At 33.8% G+C, this 21,063-nt stretch overlaps 1 protein-coding gene across 1 annotated transcript in view; it reads right to left on the bottom strand.

The window, feature by feature from the left end:
• Positions 1-21,063, bottom strand: part of LOC148309293 (sialin) — an 85,042-nt gene that overhangs the window by 2,021 nt on the left and 61,958 nt on the right. The window contains exons 9-11 of the mRNA XM_088260399.1: positions 2,252-2,384; positions 1,185-1,340; positions 458-543 (exon numbers count right to left, since the gene is read on the bottom strand). Of these exons, the coding sequence (XP_088116525.1) occupies positions 458-543; positions 1,185-1,340; positions 2,252-2,384 (375 nt within the window). The remainder of the gene's footprint in view (positions 1-457; positions 544-1,184; positions 1,341-2,251; positions 2,385-21,063) is intronic.

Raw genomic sequence — 21,063 nt, 5'->3', positions numbered from 1 at the left:
ACACAAATCACAATCAACACACTTTATGGAAACATGAATATAGCCACAAGATCCTAAACACATCAAACAAAACCTCATATGCATTTAAGAATCTCCTTTGGTCAAAAGAACTTTGATTATTATACAATAAAGTTGTGCAATCTGCTTCCATTGTCCATTAAGACGTTTAATAACGAGACTAAATATAAAAGAGCTACTCATAAATGGACAATGGAGATGGGTAGATCTGAAATAGACCACACCATTTGGCCATGTCTTATTTGATTGCGTGTCATAAACAATTTACTTTTCGGGGAAATCAATTATAAAAGATTTTTCACCATTCATCCCGAAAAATCGAGAGTGTATAATATTCCGCAAGTTTTAAATGTTGTGTATAACAAGGGTAAGATAAAGAAGTATTTTCAAACTTATTTCGATCACCAATTTTAGAATACAGATTTTTAGGTTGACTTACATTATTATAGGTGAGTGACCCGACCATATAACTGGAGAGGAAGCCCCCGAGAGATGACAACGTGTTGGCCATTCCGAAGATGGTTCCTATAAAGATAAGAAGTTTTACATTTTGAGATCTCAACATAGATGAAGAAGCATACTGAAATTGGTCAAATTTGTTTATTTGTGAATTGTTTATTATGGACAAATCAAATCTTTAGAAATGTGCATGCTGTCATATAACCTCCTAGCTTGGCTGCCAAAATACACTGGCGTCATCGTTGCGATAGGTCGCGCTTTTAGTATACAGAGTCGATGAATCGATTCTTAGTACTCTTATGGATAATGCTATTATATTTATACTCTATGCATATCGGGTGCGGATGAGAGCAAGAAGATTTTGACACATCTCATGTGAGGCAGACCTGGCGTATTCCGCTCGCGTAATTATCAATCGCGACAACATATAAATCATTCGAACATTTTAAATCTTTTTGATATAAAGTCTACAAGCTTTAACAAAAATTCAACAGATGTCACTTTAAACCTTAAAAATTGCAAATAATAAGTAGAATGGTGATTGGAGTTTTTCGCTACAGTGGTAAAAATTTTGGTGATTGTGATTACAGTCTCCAGTGATTACTCCTGCAAACGGCGATTGGCGGATTGAGGATTGTAAAAATCGCCTCCTACATAAGATGTGTTAATATAAGATAACTCAATTAATTTAGATATAGTTTTCTTACCAGAATAGTTAGGAGCGATGTCTAGTCCGTTCCCGAGGTAGCCAGCTGTGACGCCTCCGTTGATGGTGAGACCGACTGTGAAAATGGCCACCGACCAGATCTTATCGTAGCCCAAGAATACTTGCGCCACCATCAACAGTGACGGAGTACCAATGGCTGCAAAAACAAGACATTTATTTATAAGAAAATCAAGTGAAAATAAAGAATTTCACAACATGTGACATTCCTGATCGCCATGAGAGCTAATATAGCGAGTGTCTTTACCTACAATTTTCACTCATGAAATTAAAGTAACTTTGAACATAAAGAGTAAACCCACTCACTCACATTTAAATATAGCCTAAACGACGTATTAAGTTGGAACCTAAGTTGGCCTCCCTTTTGAAGGCCTACCTTATCAAAAGCAAACTGAGAAATTGTCTTATTGACGAGAACATGGAAATGCGGTAAAAATAATGACATATAAACCTGACTTGATCAAACGTTCAAAGGACATGCAAGGATATTATTCGCAATAAGTGGTATTCTTGTGGATATCTTACTTTCAAAAGATTTTTTTATCAATTATTAAAATCCTATTTGAGAGTGAAAACAAGTTTTATTGACTGTACTGTATAATTTAGGTGTACTAAAATTGCATATAGTTTTGGCTTTTAAGAAAAATTTTCAAACACTCATCCGCACCCTTTAGTGCATAGGGCACTGCATTGTATAAACACAGTATTTGTTATCTTGATCATTAACACATGAAGAAAAGGTGGTCAGCCCTCTGCCTTGGGTACCAGTTCAGGGTAGTATTGAATAAATATTAGAGTGAAAAAATCGCTTATATATATTTGAACCCCCACTGAGAATCGAACCCGGGACCTCCAGTACGGTAGTCGAGCGTGCTGACCGGTGGCGGACAAATTATTGTTTTGTGCATTTTTATCTTCGGCTAATATGTTTGCCGACCATTGGTCTAAGGTTCGCTCGGGGTGCATATTTTACGACTGTGCTATGCAAGCAAATGCCCTATGCACTATCCAAATGCAGATAGAAGCATAGTTAACAGCATGTTTACTTACCAAAGGTTGTGAAGATCTTCCTCGTTGCTGTGGTCGACAACTTTCCAGTTCTTCTCAGGTGATCAGCCAATAGGGAGGTGACCAGAGCGAAGATGTACTTTCCGAAATATGGCAAGGATGACAGCAACCCATTCTAGAAACAACAGAAGTATTTTAGTCAATATGTACATTTTTGTCATCGGATCATAGATAAAGAAGAATATGGAAGTCTGGGTATTTACAGGGCATAGCCGTGTCATAAGACGTGTCATAGGTTGGTCAAGTGATCACTTTACACACTTGCAATATTCACAATTCTACCCATGTTTAAAAACCACACACTAATCAAATTTTTGGAACTCTTACATAAATCATTAATCTCTTGACGCTGTACATATGAGTTCACTAGACCCATCTATGTTGGATTGAAAAAGCTTTTGTTAAATTTAGCAGAGACCCTTTTATTTGGATGTACGTATATGCAAGATCTAATCCCTGGATTATTTTTACATATTTAGGAATTGCAAAAATTCGAAAAATGTGGTTATCAATCATGGATGGAATGGTGAATGTTGCATGTGTGCAAAGTGATCACTTAACCGCCTATGGTAGGTCATAAGCCCTGTAAATCAGACTTTTATATTACTCTTCATCTTTGTTGAGATGTCAAAATGTAAAAATAACTCCCAAGTGGAGAAACCTAGATTTGTGAACAAGGATTTGGACACACCTAAAAATGTTAAAAATATAGAATCAAGTTTTACTGCCAAAGGCCAATTTTTGTATTTTTTCTGCTTCAAATCTAAGTTTTGTAATTTTTTTAAAAGGAGTAACCCGCAAAGCATTTTTGATGCTTATCTGCAAGTAGGATAGTAAGCGTAGGGAAGGTAAACGTGAAAAATACATCACAAACACCCAGACCAATTGAAAATAAATCTTTCTTGAATCGGTTTTGCAATTGGCGGGAATCAAATTCACGACGCCCAGTTTCGCAATCGAGCGTCTACCCAACTACGCCATGGCGCCTGCCACAATTAATTGTAAACAACCTGATGTCATCAGTGATAATTCCCTTTATAGATAATTCTCTTCATAGAAAAATCATCAGTGCCATAAAAAGACCATGAACTCCCAAGTGCTACTCGGATAATGATTCTACAGTGAGTGGCAATCAATCATTTATTTGCAAAACTATTGTTGTGTAATTACTGATACATATTTTTCTCTCGGCTAGTACATAAAAAAAAAAAATATTATTATTATAACCCTTATCCACACCTAATGGTGCATAGGGCACTGCATCAAATTGACGCAGTGTTATCTTGATCATTACTTACATGAAGGCAAGGTGATCACTCTTGCGCTTCAGGAACCAGTCCACAGTAATATTAAATAGTAGTACATAAAAAGTAGTACAAAAAAATACTTAATTGGTATATCGGTGTACATGAAGAAACATATTGAGATGAGTACATGGAAGTCTGGGTATTTACGGGCCCTACAACATGTCATTGACAAGTAAAAGTGATCACTTTGTTTAATACCTGGGTAACATTCACCATTCAACAAATTTCAAATAAACCTGAAAAACGTTAGGCAATTACATTTTTGACATCTCAATATAAATGAAGGAGAATATTAAAGTCCAGGTATTTACAGGGTTTACATAGGCTGGTTTAAGTGATAACTTTGTACATGTGTAACATTCTTTTTAATAGATTTATATTATCCACTGACACTTCGTGATGGAATTGCATTTTTAATTTATTATTAGATTAAAACCAATATTTTTAGCTTTTCCACTTTTTTTATTTGACCAGCGACCGGGTTTCGTCGTTACCGACATCATCAGACTGGTGAAGTCTGATGATGTCGGTAACGACGAAACCCGGTCGCTGGTCAAATAAAAAAAGTGGAAAAGCTAAAAATATTGGTTTTAATCTAATAATATTAAAAAAAAAAAATGTGTAACATTCACTATTCTACCCATGATTGATAACCGAGATAAAAAAAATTTGAAACTCAGATGTATGTAAATATAACACAAAAACACGCTGCACTTTGGCGGTTATAAAAAATATACTATTTAATGTGGCATAATTGCACATTTACTTCAAATTGGTACCTACTTTGTATGCAGTATAAATTACATCACTAAAATATAATTGCATAAGCTTTTTTATATTTATTATAAAATATATAAGGAGAGTGAATGCTGGGAACAAAGTGAATGGTGCACTGAAATCAGTTATAGCAAATAAAAACCTATCAGCGGAAGCTAAACTGGCAGTGCACAACGGAGTCCTGGTTCCAACTCTAATGTATGGAAGTGAAACATGGAGATGGCAAAAGAAGGATGAAAGTAGACTAAATGCAGTCGTAATGCGATCTCTTAGAAGAATGTGCGACAAAGCGATGTATGATAGATGTGCGAATAGTGAAATAAGGAAGGAATGAAAAGCTGACTTAAGCATTATCTATAAAATTAAGAAAGATGTGTTGAGATGGTTTGGACATGTAGAACGAATTAGTGAGGAAAGAACGGTAAAACAAATTTATGAGGCGAATGTTAGTGGGAAAAGAAGCAGAGGAAGACCGAGAAAAACATGGCACGACCAGGTATGCCAAATACTTGAAAGTGGTTAGGTTAGGAGTCGTAACAATCGGCGGGTATGTATGAGGAGATGCATGAACGTGGAAGAGGCAAAGAATGTTTGCAACGACAGAGTGGTGTGGTGCTCTATTCTCTCTGCCTACCCCTGGCATGATGATTAGTTAGTTAGTTTTTAAAATATCACTATCGGTCTCACAAATTAGTGCATAATGTATTATGCTTTCTTGTCTTCGTAGTTTAGTGGTTAGCGCTTATCTACCTTGCTTAACAGTCATGAATAGAAAGGTAGAGGAATGACAATTGACATGGTATGGGCATATGGGACGCAGAGAACCCCAACATGTAGTTGACCAGGCAATACAAATGGATCTTCCTCCAAAGTTATCTAGAGGAAGACCAAGGAATTCAGGTGAAGCAGAAAGATAACATGATTCCAAGGCATGGCCTAGGTGACGTTATCCAGGACAGAAGGACATATCGCTCACTCCTTTCAAGAACGTCATTAATCAAAAATCGACAATTTTCAGTTGTGCATGTTTTCAGAATGCCCAGAAAATGTACTATATCTCAGCAAAAGAGGCATATTTTTAACTTAATATTTACCCGCTACAGGAAAAAAAAGTTGTTTTTGCATTTTGAAGAAAAGGTATTGTTTAATTATTTTTTTAAATATATTAAATATTTTTCAAATGGAGAAAAAAACCTTCAAGTTTTACCTAAAAATATGTGTTGCACAGTAAAAAGTTCAATAAGTGACTTGATATTTATTTTTAATACATTGTGTTATATTTTTAAACTTTAATAACGTTCTCCTGAAAAATCAAGTTTTTTTATTTATGACGCTATTGAAAGGAGTGAGCGATATAACCTGAGGACGAGGAGAGCTGACTCCAGCAGTCTACAAGGACAATAAGCTAGGATGTAGCCAGGATGTAGTCAGCACGCTCGGCTACCGTACTGGAGGTCCCAAGTTCGATTCCCAGGGGAAGGGTTAAATAAATACAAGTGATTTTTTCACTCTAATATTTATTCAATATTACCCTGGACTGGTATCGGAAGTGGAGGGCTGATCACCTTTCCTTCGTGTTTTAACGAACAAGATAACACTGCATTTATATGATGCGGTGCCCTATGCACCATCGGGTGAGTGTTTGAAGATGAAGAAGTTTTACGAAGTGAAGCTAAAATCTTGTGATTTTGCCAGTTACGGCGGGCGCCGCTGCGCCCCTCCCTCGACTCTGCCGATTGGAAATACCAGGTACCTACCTACCGCGCCTCGCCGGCAGGTACCTACCACTACTACAGTATCAAATGTCGATTATAATTCTTACTTGGAATTCCCAGCACTATCAGAACCACGTGACTAAGATATGGGCTTGTCTCACCGCCATCCAATTAGAGCCGATTTCGCCAGAGGCGCGAAAAACAAACCATTTGACTTGTAAATCTGCGCGCATGTAACGAATGCGCCGGCGCAGAAGTAATATTTTTTTTTAAATATTCATAGATGATTGACGCGCATAGAAAAAGTTAATTAATAACTGTCACTAAAAAACTCAAATATCGGGTTTCCGCTTATGATAATACCGAGCTTGCAAAAAACAACGTTAGCTATTATTGATACGAGTAGTTCGTAGTTGAATTATGTTGTTTTTACGCGAAAAAAACTGTAATTACATTTCTTTTAGACGATTTTCGATGTCTTGTCAATATTATATGAAAATGTATCCTTGTATTCCGCTAAAAAAGGTCTAACACACGCGATACTTATGCATAAAATTGCGAAAATTTAAGGAATGAGGATTATTAACGACGTAATGTGGGTTACGATTTTTTACTGTTTTTCCTGTTAAAAACAATCGTCGACAACTTTTAAATAACAGACATAATGTCGAAAATGCTAAATCCGATATTCACCCGAATAAAACACTACTCTCTTATAACATGTTACGTGTGTCCAAATACTTGTTCACAAATCTGGATTATCTACAGTTAGCAGTTATTTTTTTATATTCTTTTTTTGACATCTCAACAAAGATGAAGAAGAATATGGAAGTCTGGGAATTTACGGGGCTTACGACCGCCATAAGCAGGTTTAAGTTTCTCATCATAGATGTTTCCAGTGAAATTCTAGTCAATTCAAGCAATATGTTTCGAATTTGAACAATATGTTTCGAATTTGTCAATCATGGGTAGAATTGGTTTGCAATGTCATATTTATGTTATTTAAAAATTAAATTCAACTTATAGCGGGTATTTTATTCAGGCTAAAAGCTTTAAAGAACAGGGATTATTCAAACAGGGATTTTAGAGTTAACTTTTTTTGCCAGTATACCCACGATTTATTGTTTCTTGATCAAAATGTGTGTAGCAAAAAAATGTTATTCAATATTTATATTTCTCCGTACCCGTATAAAACAGCTGTATCTAAAAAACTGTAACCTCGTGACTAGATGAGTCATACGTACGCAGACAGGTAAGTCGATTGGGGCTATTCAGAAACGTTTCCAAAGGTAAAAATGTGAAGGTGAAATAAAAAAAAAACTGTACTGACATTTCTTGATGGAACCGCGTTTAATGTATGAAACAACAAGTATGTAGTGTTTTCCGCATTTATTTTTTTTAACCAGTGACGGAGTTTCGTCGTTACCGACATCATCAGACTACAAATTCACATTCATACAAATGTGCAGTAGAAGGAGTTGCCATCCACCCATATTTTATTTAAATTTACATAAAAAAATCAGTTTCTATAATAAAATTACATAAAATCATCTTAAAACCCTTACCGTAACTTATATGTCATTATTACTAAAATACACTACTGAATTCACTCAGTTTCAATTCTTTTTTTTAAAAAAAAACATGGTTTTCAACTCCTGCCTTATTGTATACATAAAAATTTGTCTAGACTTTTACAAAATGTATCGTGACACGTGTTTCGATGCATTCCGCATCATTTTCAAACACCGTATGTAAATCTAAGTCTAAATTTTAGATTTGCGTACTTGGGACGGTCATTTTCAAACACATAGGGCGCTTGTCCACTACCCGGAATTTTACCGTCCGGCACACAGTGATTCACCCAGAACAAGCTAGGTGGACAAAAACATTTTATTCTACGATTTGATTGTTCTGGTATTGATCAATATTATTTCATTGATTTTTCGAATAATTATGCATTGTTTGATAATTCTGAAGCTTTGGGAATATTTTAATTTAAAAAAACTTATGTACGAAATAAAAAAAGTATTTAAAAAAAATCAGTATTGTTATAACAAGAAAATACATAATATACACAATTAATACAAACCCTCATCCGCACCCCAATGGTGCATAGGGCACTGCATCATACAAACGCAGTGTTATCTTGATCGTTAACACACGAAGGAAAGGTGATCAGCCCTCCGCTTCAGGTACCAGTCCAGGGTAATATGGAATAAATATTCGAGTGAAAAAATCACTTTTATTTATTTGACCCCCCTGGGAATCGAACCCGGGACCTCCAGAACGGTAGCCGAGCGTGCTGACCATTACACTACGGAGGCGGATACACAATTAAACACATCATTAATTATACAAATAAATTTACTCTTAATACTATACAATCAACTTGTGAGGGCCTCCGATAGTCACACATCAATGGCATTTTATGACCAAAATCGCGTTAATTCTTAAATAATGATTAAACAAAAAATTAAACCTGTGGTAGGCAAATAATTATTTCCCTATATTATTGTAGAATTATAGCAATTTTTATCATAAAATGCGATTAAACTGTCGCTGTCAGAAGCCCCCTTTAGTTATTGTTATTGTACCTATGTATATACTTTGCGGAAATAATTTAGATTACAGAAATAAACATAGAATAACATTAATAAATAATACACAAGACTAATAATCATTATCACGACTCATCATCAATCTCACAATCAGACGAATCAGATATTAAATAATCACCATCGTTACATGGATGAAAGTTATTTGCCACCTGATGTTCTGCTATTGAAGGCGGGACAATTAAATTCAGAACTTCCAACGGTAATTTATCGGTTCTCTTTCTAGGTACTTCTCTGAGTGAGTTAATTACAGGATCGGATGTTTTCAAAAGCATATTCAATAAATCTGTATTCGTGGAAGTACGTGACAGTTTCCTAGTATGGTGCTCGCGGAATCTACGACAATCTTTATTTCGGGCCTCTTGAGATTCTTCCGAGAGCTCCCCGACTGGAAGAATGAATGTTTTAAAAACCACCGTACTGTGTACTAGACTTGAGGCTGACTTCCTCCAGATGATGAAGAAGCGCAGGGATGATGCATTTTTATATTAAATTTTACATCTACGCCCTCTAACCAATTTTTATTTTTGTTTAAAAAATGGTTCGTCTTCATATTAGCTGCAGCCCACTTTTCAGATAATTTTGACGAAACACTTAAAAATTTTATCAGTAAATGCTTCTTTGAATCAAAAATCATATCCGTAACACTAAATTTTTTAATAATAAAATCCATCAGACGAAAATTTCGTTCTTCTTTCGCATGTTTCCGCCATTCTTCATATAGTTCTAATTTCGAGAGAGAGCACTCACGATCTGAAAAAAATAAATAAATGAAAATTGCTACTATATGTCTTATAAAAATTATATATCGTTGTATAGCTAATAAATGAAGCTACATAATATCAAAAAATTAGCCTGGATACATCTGGGGACAAAAAGATGCATACGTTCAAAAATTTAAAACGAAAAAAAAAATTACAATTTTTACGTAGTTTTTCAAACTCTATCATAACTCATACTGTCGTGCATTTGAACCAAATTTAAAATAAAATAAAAAAATTCATACCCTCTTAAGTAAAATCCATTACAGCAATCGTAATATTCTTCACTTCAAGTCTTGTAAGATGTTATTGAAAGCACTGCAAAACAGCAACTAAATTGTTTACAAAAAAGGAATAACCTTATCACTTCATTTCAACCGCTTATGACTCATCGTTCTGGAATATTTGCCATAATAATTACCTGGAATTGTGACTAATGGGGGGTTGTTATTATCATGTTATCATCAATAAGTCGATTCATTGAATTGACTTTTGTCTTGCTGGCTTGTTCTGGGCGAATCACTGTGCGGCAGTACGGTTTTGAAAAATAAAAGCGGCTACGACAGTTTAGCGTGATCGAATTTACGCGCAACGTGTTCACGCACCGATCAAGAGCACCGATCCGAAGAAAGATGGACAAAAGCACAAGCCAATCCAAGCCAATCATCCGTTTTATATGCTTACACGTGCCGGACGGTAAGATTCCGTGTAATTCCGGGTAGTGGGCAAGCGCCCATACGGTGTTTGAAAATGATGCGGAATGCATCGAAAACGTGTCACAATAGGTTTAAAGAAATAGTGGTATGTACCAAGTAAAACTTATTATTATTATTATTTTTTATTTTATTTTTTTTATATCTCATCAAAGATGAAGATGAATATGGAAGTCTGGGCATTTACGGGGCTTACGACCGTCATAGGCTGGTTTAAGTGATCACTGTACACACGTGTAACATTCACCAATTCTACCCATTATTGACAACCACACTACTCAAATTCTTGGAAGTTCTATATATATGAACCAATTTAGAAACCTTGTTCATGAATCACTAGAACTTCACTAGAGACATCTATTGGTGAGATGTAAAGAAGCTTTTTATTAAGCAGAAACTCTTATATTAGTATGTGAGATCCGAATCCTGGATTATAATCACACACATGAGAAACGCCAGAAAATACCATTTTCATTTTTATTATTAAGCTTATAATTTGACCAGATAATTTATTTACAACATTTTGAGTGTGTCCAAATACTTGTTCACAAAATCTGGATTATCTCCAATTACAGGAGTTATTTTCATATTATGAAAATAACTCCTGTAATTGGAAATAATCCAGATTTTGTGAACAAGTATTTGGACACACTCAAAATGTTGTAAGTGAAACTTAAATTAAAAATGGATAGATTTTACCACAAAGTGACAAGGAATAACCCGCAAAGTCTCCTACTTTTTTAGAGGCTTGTCTGCAGGTAGGATAGTAAGGATAGGGAAAGTAAATGTGGAAAGTACAACACAAACACCCAGACCAATAGAATTTTTTCCTGAATTCATTTTGCAATTGGGGGAATCGAACCCACGATGCTAGTTTTGCAGTCGAGTCAATTAATGAAATTTTACAAAATGCTTTGAGAATAGTCCCAGTAGTTGGGTAAATGAATGGCGATTGGGATAAGCACAGATATCGCTCACTCCTTTCAAGAACGTCATAAATCAAAATACTTGATTTTTCAGGAGAACGTTTTTAAAGTTTAAGAATATAATACAATGTATTAAAAATAAGTATCAAGCCACTTATTGAACTTTTTACCGCAGCAGATCTTTTAAGGTAAAACCTGAAGGTTTTTTCTCCATTTGAAAAATATTTAGTATATTTAAAAAAATAATTAAACTATACCTTTTCTTCAAAATGCAAAAACAACACTTTCTGTCCTGTAGCGGGTAAATATTAAGTTAAAAATATGCCGCTTTTGCTGTGATATAGTACATTTTCTGGGCATTACGAAATCATGCACAACCCAAAATTGTCGATTTTTGATTTATGACGTTCTTGAAAGGAGTGAGCGATATGTATTCTCAAAAGTACGTTAGTCACGTTGTGTCTCCGTCAGTGAGTGAGTAATCCAGCGATTCTCTGAACGTAACCTACATTGCTCTTGCCGCATACATAATTATTCGCGTATTTTTATTTGAATTTGTAAACGGCTACAGCTTAATTACATATGAAGCAAATTGCGGATAATATATACATACCGAGCTCCCCATTTACACGGTGGTACGTTTTCCATGCGATATCGTATAAAAAAAGTGTACTAAAAAAATAATAAAATATGGTGCATAGGTATCATTGTATAAAAATTGATCGACCTCTCAGACGAATGTACGGCAAAACGATGTATGATATAGTGATATAAAGAAAGAATGCAAGGCTGAGATAACAACTATCGATAAAAGTAGGCCCAATATACGATAAGCCGCAAGGTAATTTTCTTTAAGCCCAGGTAACATTTGACATAATCGAAGTTTTGAACACCGTTTTTGTATTGACCAAATCATATGGTGATTTTACAATACAAAAACGAAATACGTGATACAGATGGTGCATACGGTATCGCTAAATAATTCTTGATCTTTTTCTATGCTTTCATTATTTCATTGTTATGTTTGCAAGTATATATTTTATTGATACTTTGTGGCACATTTTTATAAAATTTAAAAAATAAAACAAAACCAATGTTTTATTTTTAATCAATTTTTTTGGTACTATTTTTACATCTGGTTTCGAAAAACACTTTATTTTTCATGGATATACATTATATGTATATAAAATATGGATACTCCATTTATCCCTGAAAAAGACGAGAGATATTTTTAGAAACCTATCAAAATAATTGAAGAAAATAAAAGTGGTGTAAACAGGTAGGGTCTGATTTTTTTCTGAAATAAATATTTTTTAAATATTTTCAATACCAGACAAATTGAAGATTTTTTTTGGTATTATTATTATTTATTCTATCCGCCAATGGATTATATATATATATATATATATATATATTGTAGCTGCTATTTTTTTTCTTCAAATTTAATGAGTAGGTACTATGGTACATACCCGTAACCAATATAAAATGGTCGACGATATATATTGAAAGTGATTTTTTAATATAATTAAAATTAGTATTGCAGTCACTACGGTATTAGGTAGGTACTCAGGCAGTCAAATTGTGTGTAACCAATTTAATATTCGACGCCATTAATCTCGCATCGGTTTAAATCATTAATTATTATTAGTGGCCATAAAAAATCTCACTCGACAGCCCGATAAATATTTAAAAATGATCTCGCGCCTTTTTTATCGTTCGGTTCTTTTTTGGAACGGTAACATTGCAGTGCAGTGCACACATTCCTCGGGATTAATACGCAATCGTTTACAGCATGGACGCCCTTGGCGATCAGGGTCAATGTCTGATCGAAACGCCACGGCCTTCGTCGAAAAGGTCGAAGGTCCGAAGCGCAAATGTGTCGTATTCACAAATTGAATGACAGGAGAAAACTATTTAATCTGATTAATTTCTGCAAAATTTAAATAATATTTTAGACTGTCCCTTGTTATTGCAAATGATAAATATTTACGCCCAGCCAGAAACACGAGAAACCGTCATATTTTATTGTAATAACAGCCGGACAGTGTGTGGATTCAATACTCCTATACACCGAATGTACATAAATACTCAACAATGATTTCGCGGACCATACCGATATCTGGAATATGTCACTTATAATTACAATATTTCAGGCTGATGTATAATTCCTTGTTTTTTTAATGTTCATCCTTGTTTAGATAAGTACTTTTCGAACCAATAATGTATTAAAAAAGAGAAAACATTTTTTTTAACATGTAATATATTATGAATAATAAATAAAATGATACCATTGAAATTCGACCTTGCGAAAAGTATAAGAACCCAGTCAGGGACATGACGTATGAAGAAAAATAAGAGTAATTTGGAATTTTCTACATCCTCGCATGTACGTACTTACTACGCAGAAACATGCGCAGAGAGGTATTCGGAAGGGCGTTAGGTGAATATTCTTAACATTTTTGACATGTCAACATAGATGAAGAAGAATATGGAAATATAAAAAAATTAAGTGGTATTACACAAAGTGAACGCGGAATGATAAGGAGAGTGTTAATCAATGATAACCCGATCACAACAATATAGTTAAAACGTATTTATTATTTTGAGATTTAGACTCTGCCTACCTCTGCAGAGAAACAGCCTTATGGTAGAAGTAGTAATATGTATCATGTGTGGTTCATCCTATTAGAGGGGGTTTATATTTCCTTATAATATTGTGTGAGCTGGCCTTAAATATTTATATTCTTAGCCATCAAAATATTGAGGGATGTAACAGAGCTGTATCATATCCCCAAAGAGCTTGTTTTCATCAACCTGTGTCCACAATTTTCTCATCGGCATATCGTGTACCAAACCTTTCATAGTTATGTATTTCCAAGGGCAAACATTTTACGATATTACTAAATCCTCGGAGCAAACAAGTGTGTTGTGTATTATTATTTTGTGAAAGTGAGCTTTTATAATATAGTTTAGGTGTCCCAACCTCTTTATATTTTACATTTTGCCCTATGTTTTCTTGTTTGTTGCTTTCTTATCTGTTTTTTTTTTCAGAAACATCAACATCAATTTTTAAAAATAACCAAATATAGATGTCGGTGAAAACACACATGTAAAAGAAGGTGATAAATACATTACATTTTTGTCACGATGTTGGTTTATTGGCCAATAAATTAATATGAAAAATCACAAGACTATCGATAACATTCTTATTGAAATCTGTAGAGAACTAAGGGGGGTATTAAGGTTTAAACTTTAGATATTTTAATAAAACGAAAAACGTGCGTTCGCATTCGTCATTAAATTTCCGTCATCGAACGTTTTATGACGTAATATGGTTTATTGTATATGGTTTATAGAGCTGTAATAGTAGTAGTGTGGATTTTTTGTTTACCACTACACTGCCATTTGTGTTAAACAAATATGAGGGGGGGGGGGTGGAAGGGTGGACCATAGATATCAACAAATAGAGCTGCCAATAATTAAGCAATATTACCAATATTAAAATAAGTCCATCGTTTCTGTGACTTCATTCATTACCTACTTATGAAAACAACGTATTTACGAAGACGAATTTTCCAAAAGAAAATGATGAATGAAAATATTAATTACATCGGCTGTTATAAACACAAAACGAGTTTACTACAATCCTTTATAGGTTGAGTATGTTAAATTAGATATTCCTCCCGTCTGATAATGATCCATTACAAGATTTGTTCGCGGTGTGAGTTTTCGCAAGCCTCTGCGAATTGCATCCATGCCATACGAAGCCTTATCTTAAATTCAGCAAAAAAACTGACTTGGTTTTTATGAAGAACAAAAAGTATGAAAGGAGGCTTTCGCCTCGGGCTGAGACACTGGATCGGATGATTAAATTTCCTAATAACACGCGCTGACGTCTTGTTTTTGTTTATCATGTGACGCGATTCTGGGAAGCTCGCCGCGGGACCTTGGACTAGATAATGCAGGTTTCGACGCGACTCCACAAGGACTGCTTGAGGGCACAGCCTCTCCAACGTTTCTCCGCAAAATTATACAAAAAGATCTAATATCTTTTTTTAATACCAAATTTCTATTCTTTCTTTATATTGTATATGTTATATATCGCTCACGCCTTTCAGCAACATCATATATCAATAACTTGATTTTTAAGGAGATCGTTTTTAAAGTTTAAGAATATAATCAAATGTATTAAAAATAAATCAACCCACTTATTGAAGTTTTTACTGTGCAACAGATCTTTTAGGTAAAACCTGAAGGTTTTTTTCTCCGTTTAAAAAATATTTAGTTTATTTAAAAGAATAATTTAACAATACCTTTTATTCTAAATGCAAAAACAACGCTTTCTGCCCTGTAGCGGGTAAATATTAAGTTTAAAGTATGCCGCTTTTGCTGGGATATAGTACATTTTCTGGGCATTCCGAAAACATGCACAACTGAAAATCTACGATTTTTGATATATGACGTTGTTGAAAGGAGTGAGCGATCCTGTGACTTGTTTCTTTAAGTTTGCTGTGTTCTCATTCTCTAGTTGATGAAAAACTTTTAAACGATTTGTATTGCACTGTATTTCATTTCATGTTGTGTTTTTCATTGTTTGTAAACCATAAATAAATGAATAAATTTTAGTATTCTTTTGTATTACCTTACGTCCAAGTGATTAAAATCTAACTGCGGCTTAAGTGACGCTGCTTATCATGAGCTACTTAGGCTTGAACTTTACAACTTTTATAGTATTTTCTTCCTTGTGATTGTGTTTAACTCTTTATGTTTAAAGCTATAATTTCGTGAAATTCATTTGCCAGAATTGTAGGCAAAAATAATAGGAGAATTTAGAATTTAGAATTCAGCATACACTTTCGGTATGTAAAACTATATATATATATATATATATATATATATATATATATATATATATATATATATATATATATATATATATATATATATATATATATATATATATATATATATATATATATATATACATTTATATATATATATATATAAATATATATATATATATATATATATATATATATATATATATATATATATATATATATATATATATATATTTATATATTTATATATTTATATATATATATGTAATAAAATACCTAGGTACATACCTATACATTTTATTAAGTACTTACATATAGTACCTACATAAAACAGATCTACCAACAGATGTCGCATGCGTCGCGCTGAATAAAACAAAAGACATCAGATAGAAAAAATATAATATTCTGAACCGTCAGAATCAGATAGATAGATGGAAAAATATTATAAAGATAAATTAAGAATAAACTTTAATTACAAAGCAACACATTGTTTATTTTATTATTATACACCCACTTTACATATTATTTACACCCAATTTACAAAGATACAAATATTACCACGTTATATATATATATATATATATATATATATATATATATATATATATATATATATATATATATATATATATATATATATATATATATATATATATATCTACCCCTGGAGGGAAGCGGTGTGATGGTTTGTTAGTTAAAAAGGCTATTAACCCCTTGAATTTAGTTTTAAATGTATAAAAGTATTTTTGTATATTGACTTTAAATCGATCGTTACCAGGACATATTTTAATAGAATTTCTGAATACGGATATAAGTCACCTTTTTGGCTAAGAACTTCATTATATATTCATAGTTTTATTATACTGCTAATAATTTAGTAGCTACAACAATATTACAAGTGTCCACACTTGAGATAAAGTATGGAGTTTATGAATTCATAAAATCTGATGCAACACTTTACTGAATTTCGTCGGAATCCACATTCTTGGTGAGCATCATCCACCACTTCTAACATGCTCGCGGATATTTGCAATATATTATCTGCTTATTTTATATTGAAACTAGTAGATAATGAACGATACAAAGCCTAGATAAAGGATACTATAGAAATTGTGAAAATTACACTGAGACGATTAGCTAGCCAAGCTAGTCAATTAGGCTTTCCCAGTCTGGGTGATATCTGCCGAGTCCATAGAATGTTCGATATATCGCTCACTCCTTTCAAGAACGTCATAAATCAAAAATCGTCAATTTTCAGTTATGCATGTTTTCGGATTGCCCAGAAAATGTACTGTATCCCAGCAAAAGAGGCATATTTTAAACTTAATATTTACCCGCTACAGGGCAGAAAGTGTTGTTTTTGCATTTTGAAGAAAAGGTATTGTTTAATTATTTTTTTAAATGTACTAAATATTTTTCAAATGGAGAAGAAACCTTCAGGTTTCACCTAAAAAGATCTGTTTGCACAGTAAAAAGTTCAATAAATAGCTTGATATTTATTTTTAATACATTGTGTTATATTTTTTAACTTTAAAAACGCTCTCCTAAAAAATCAAGTTTTTTTATTTATGACGTTCTTGAAAGGAGTGAGCGATATGCAATATGCACACATTAGGGCACCGAATGCATAGAACGTTCGACGCATTCACACAATACTGCACATTGGATTTCATTCTCCAAAAGTCATTACCATCTGACCGGGGTATAACCATCTCTTCCTCCCGGAAACTCTGCGACCTAGAGTACGCAGATGATGCTGTTATAATTTATGTCTCCGTCGAGGGTCGTCAATTAATTGTCAATAGGGTGAATAAGTATTCTACGCACATGGGGCTTACAATAAATGTTTCAAAAACCCATGTGTTGTGTAACAGCCCATTCCTGATGCCCAGCAACCCTTGACGTTGAGTAACCAGCTCATAGAAAGGGTCGAGAGTTTCAAGTACTTGGGAGTGTAATAACTGAAAATGGCAGCCTTCGAAAGGAACTGGGAGGGCGTTTAGGACTCGCAGGGTCCGCATTTAAGAGTATGAAGGCTGTCTGGAGATCAGATTTATACTCGGTGAAGACCAAATGCCACCTTTACAATGCCTGCATTGATCCTGTTCTCTTATACGGCTGTGAAACATGGCACCATACAAGGGCCCAGAGCAGCCGTGTACTAAGCTTTGAGAATAGGTGTCTGCGGAGAATATTAGGCGTGCGGTGGTTTGACTTTGTGAGGAATGAAGAGATAAGGCGTAGGACGCAGCAAATCTTGGTCACAACTGTCGTCAAGAAAAGGCGATTCAGTTGGCTTGGCCATGTACTCCGCATGCCTCCCTAGAGCCCTTGAAATAAAGACGAATAAAGATAAATTAATTAAATTAAAATCATCAAAGAATTAAATCAGATTCTTTATAAAACATTTGACCAGATCAGTGAATGAAACCGAATGGAGCTTAATATAACGTATTATGATCGTTTTATTAGTGACATTTTTTCAATAGGTGATTGATCAAAATGATGAATTTACAGAAGAAATTATTATTGATAATGCTTGTGATCGATCACAATCCACGATGGATATATTGTGCTATAATCAATGTTTTTTCAAAACGATCCATCATTTTAATGGTATAATATAATGTCGGAATTATATGTACCTTCCGTAAGTCAGAAGCGAGCGCGCCTTCTCGTTTTTCAGTTAAGGGGATATTCGCTAATACAGAATTCATCCCACCGGAGAGGTTACATGTTTTTTTAAAGAATGTAGATTGTATTTTTTTTTTCGTTTTTTTAAATTTAGAAAAAAATATTTTTATAATTATCGGCCAGATCAAGTATTCCGAATATTTGAAAGTTGTCAGATTTCAAATGATTTTTTAAGCGTGTACTCTAAAATATACGATTCAGTATGTGACCGGCTGCGCGAGAAGTCAAACGTGTTATCCGCGCACATAATTTTTGGAATATACATTGGAATTCGTTTTTTTTAGAATACGTATTGAATATTTTTTAACTGCCTACCTTTCAATAACTCTTTTATTTTCAAAACCATACAATTATTCCGAAGAAAATATTTTTCAATGCAAAAATGGTGTTTTAAGAAAAATCAATTACTAAAAAAAATCAATTACTAACTAACTAACTAACTAACTAACCATCACGCCGCTTCTCCACAGGGGTAGGCAGAGAGAATAGAGTGCCACAACACTCTGTCCTTGCAAACATTCTTCGCCTCTTCCACGTTCATGCATCTCCTCATACATACCCGCCGATTGTTACGACTCCTAACCTGACCACTTTCAAGTATTTGGCATACCTGATCGTGCCATGTTTTTCTCGGTCTTCTTCTGCTTCTTTTCCCACTAACATTCGCCTCATAAATTTGTTTCACCGCTCTTTCCTCACTCATTCGTTCTACATGTCCAAACCATCTCAACACACCTTTCTTAATTTTATCGATAATGCTTATCTCAGCTTTGCATTCCTTCCTTATTTCACTATTTGCACACCTATCATACATCGTTTTGTCGCACATTCTTCTGAGAGATCGCATTTCGACTGCATTCAGTTTACTTTCATCCTTCTTTTGCCAACTCCATGTTTCACTTCCATACATTAGAGTTGAATGTTACCTGGATTTAGAGAAAATTATGTTGCGACTTAACGAATCACTATCGATAAGTATTGCGGTCTAAAAAAGAAGCCAATGATCAATGTACGAGTACCTACATATTACATTACTGCGCTGTATTCACCAGTAGCATTTGAACTCGATCTTACTAGGTGTAACCACTTTACACACGGTAGTAAGATTGAATGGTAAACTTATAAAACGTACAGGGTGATTCATTATGACCTTTATTTCATTGACAGATCACGCTTGAGTCCTGTTGAACTGTTACGGTAATTTTGTATTGTTTGACATTTCATCATGCAAAGACTTGCACTGCAACAATGTTTACAAAATATTTAATTTATTTATTGATTTGGCGTTTAATTTGAACTCCATTTTAATTTATGTATTAATTTTAAATCAAACACAGATTTTTTTTGATTCTACTAAGTTGTAATTCATTAACAAAAACATATAAAAAATTATATTGTAACAATTGTTTCGCCTTGTTAGGGCATTATCAAACGAATGTCATTATCAAACGAATGAAAACATTCGTTTGATAATGCCCTAACAAGGCGAAACAATTGTCACAATATAATTTTTTATGTGTTTTTGTCAATAAAATACAACTTAGTAGACTCAAAAAATCTGTGTTTGATTTAAAATTAATACATAAAAAAAATATATTTAATTGTGATCCGCTGTTTTTGATCAAAATTTTGCTGAGCGATCTGGCTACGCCAATAAGCGAAAGATACCACGATTAATTTGAATTTGTATTGAGAATTTAGAAAAAAAGTCATAATAATTCACCTATATAATCGTAATAAAATTATACGCCACGACCTTCGTCGAAAGGGTCGAAGGTCCGAAGCGCAAATCGCTCACTCCTTTCAAGAACGTCATAAATCAAAAATCGTCAATTTTCAGCTGTGCATGTTTTCGGAATGCCCAGAAAATGTACTATATCCCAGCAAAAGGGGCATACTTTTAACTTAATATTCACCCGCTACAGGGCAGAAAGTGTTGTTTTTGGATTTTGTAGAAAAAGTATTGTTTAATTTTTTTTTTAAATTTACGTAATAATTTTCAAATGGAGAAAAAACCTTCAGGTTTTGCCTAAAAAGATATGTTGCACAGTAAATAGTTCAATAAGCGGCTTGATACTTATTTTTAATATATTGTATCATATTTGTAATCTTTAAAAACGTTCTCCTGAAAAATCAAGTATTTTGATTTATAACGTTCTTGAAAGGAGTGAGCGAAACGTGCGCGTATTCACAAATTGAGTGACAGGAGAAAACTATTTGATCTGATTAATTTATACAAAATTTTAAATAGCATTTTAGACTGTCCCTTGTTATTACAAATGATAAATATTTACACCCCAGCCAGAAACACGAGAAACCGTCATACATTTTATGGTAATAACAGCCGGACAGTGTCTGGATTCAATACTCCTCTATACACCGAATGTAAAAACTCGACAATGATTTCGCGGACCATACCGATATCTGAAATATGTAACTTCCTAA

This window comes from Brachycentrus maculatus, unplaced genomic scaffold (assembly GCF_059751285.1).
Source record: "Brachycentrus maculatus isolate JH-2025_06_01 unplaced genomic scaffold, ASM5975128v1 h1tg000134l, whole genome shotgun sequence".
Classification (NCBI taxonomy): domain Eukaryota; kingdom Metazoa; phylum Arthropoda; class Insecta; order Trichoptera; family Brachycentridae; genus Brachycentrus; species Brachycentrus maculatus.
Note: the sequence above shows the minus strand (reverse complement) of the source record. Positions and strands in the feature narration are given on the sequence as shown.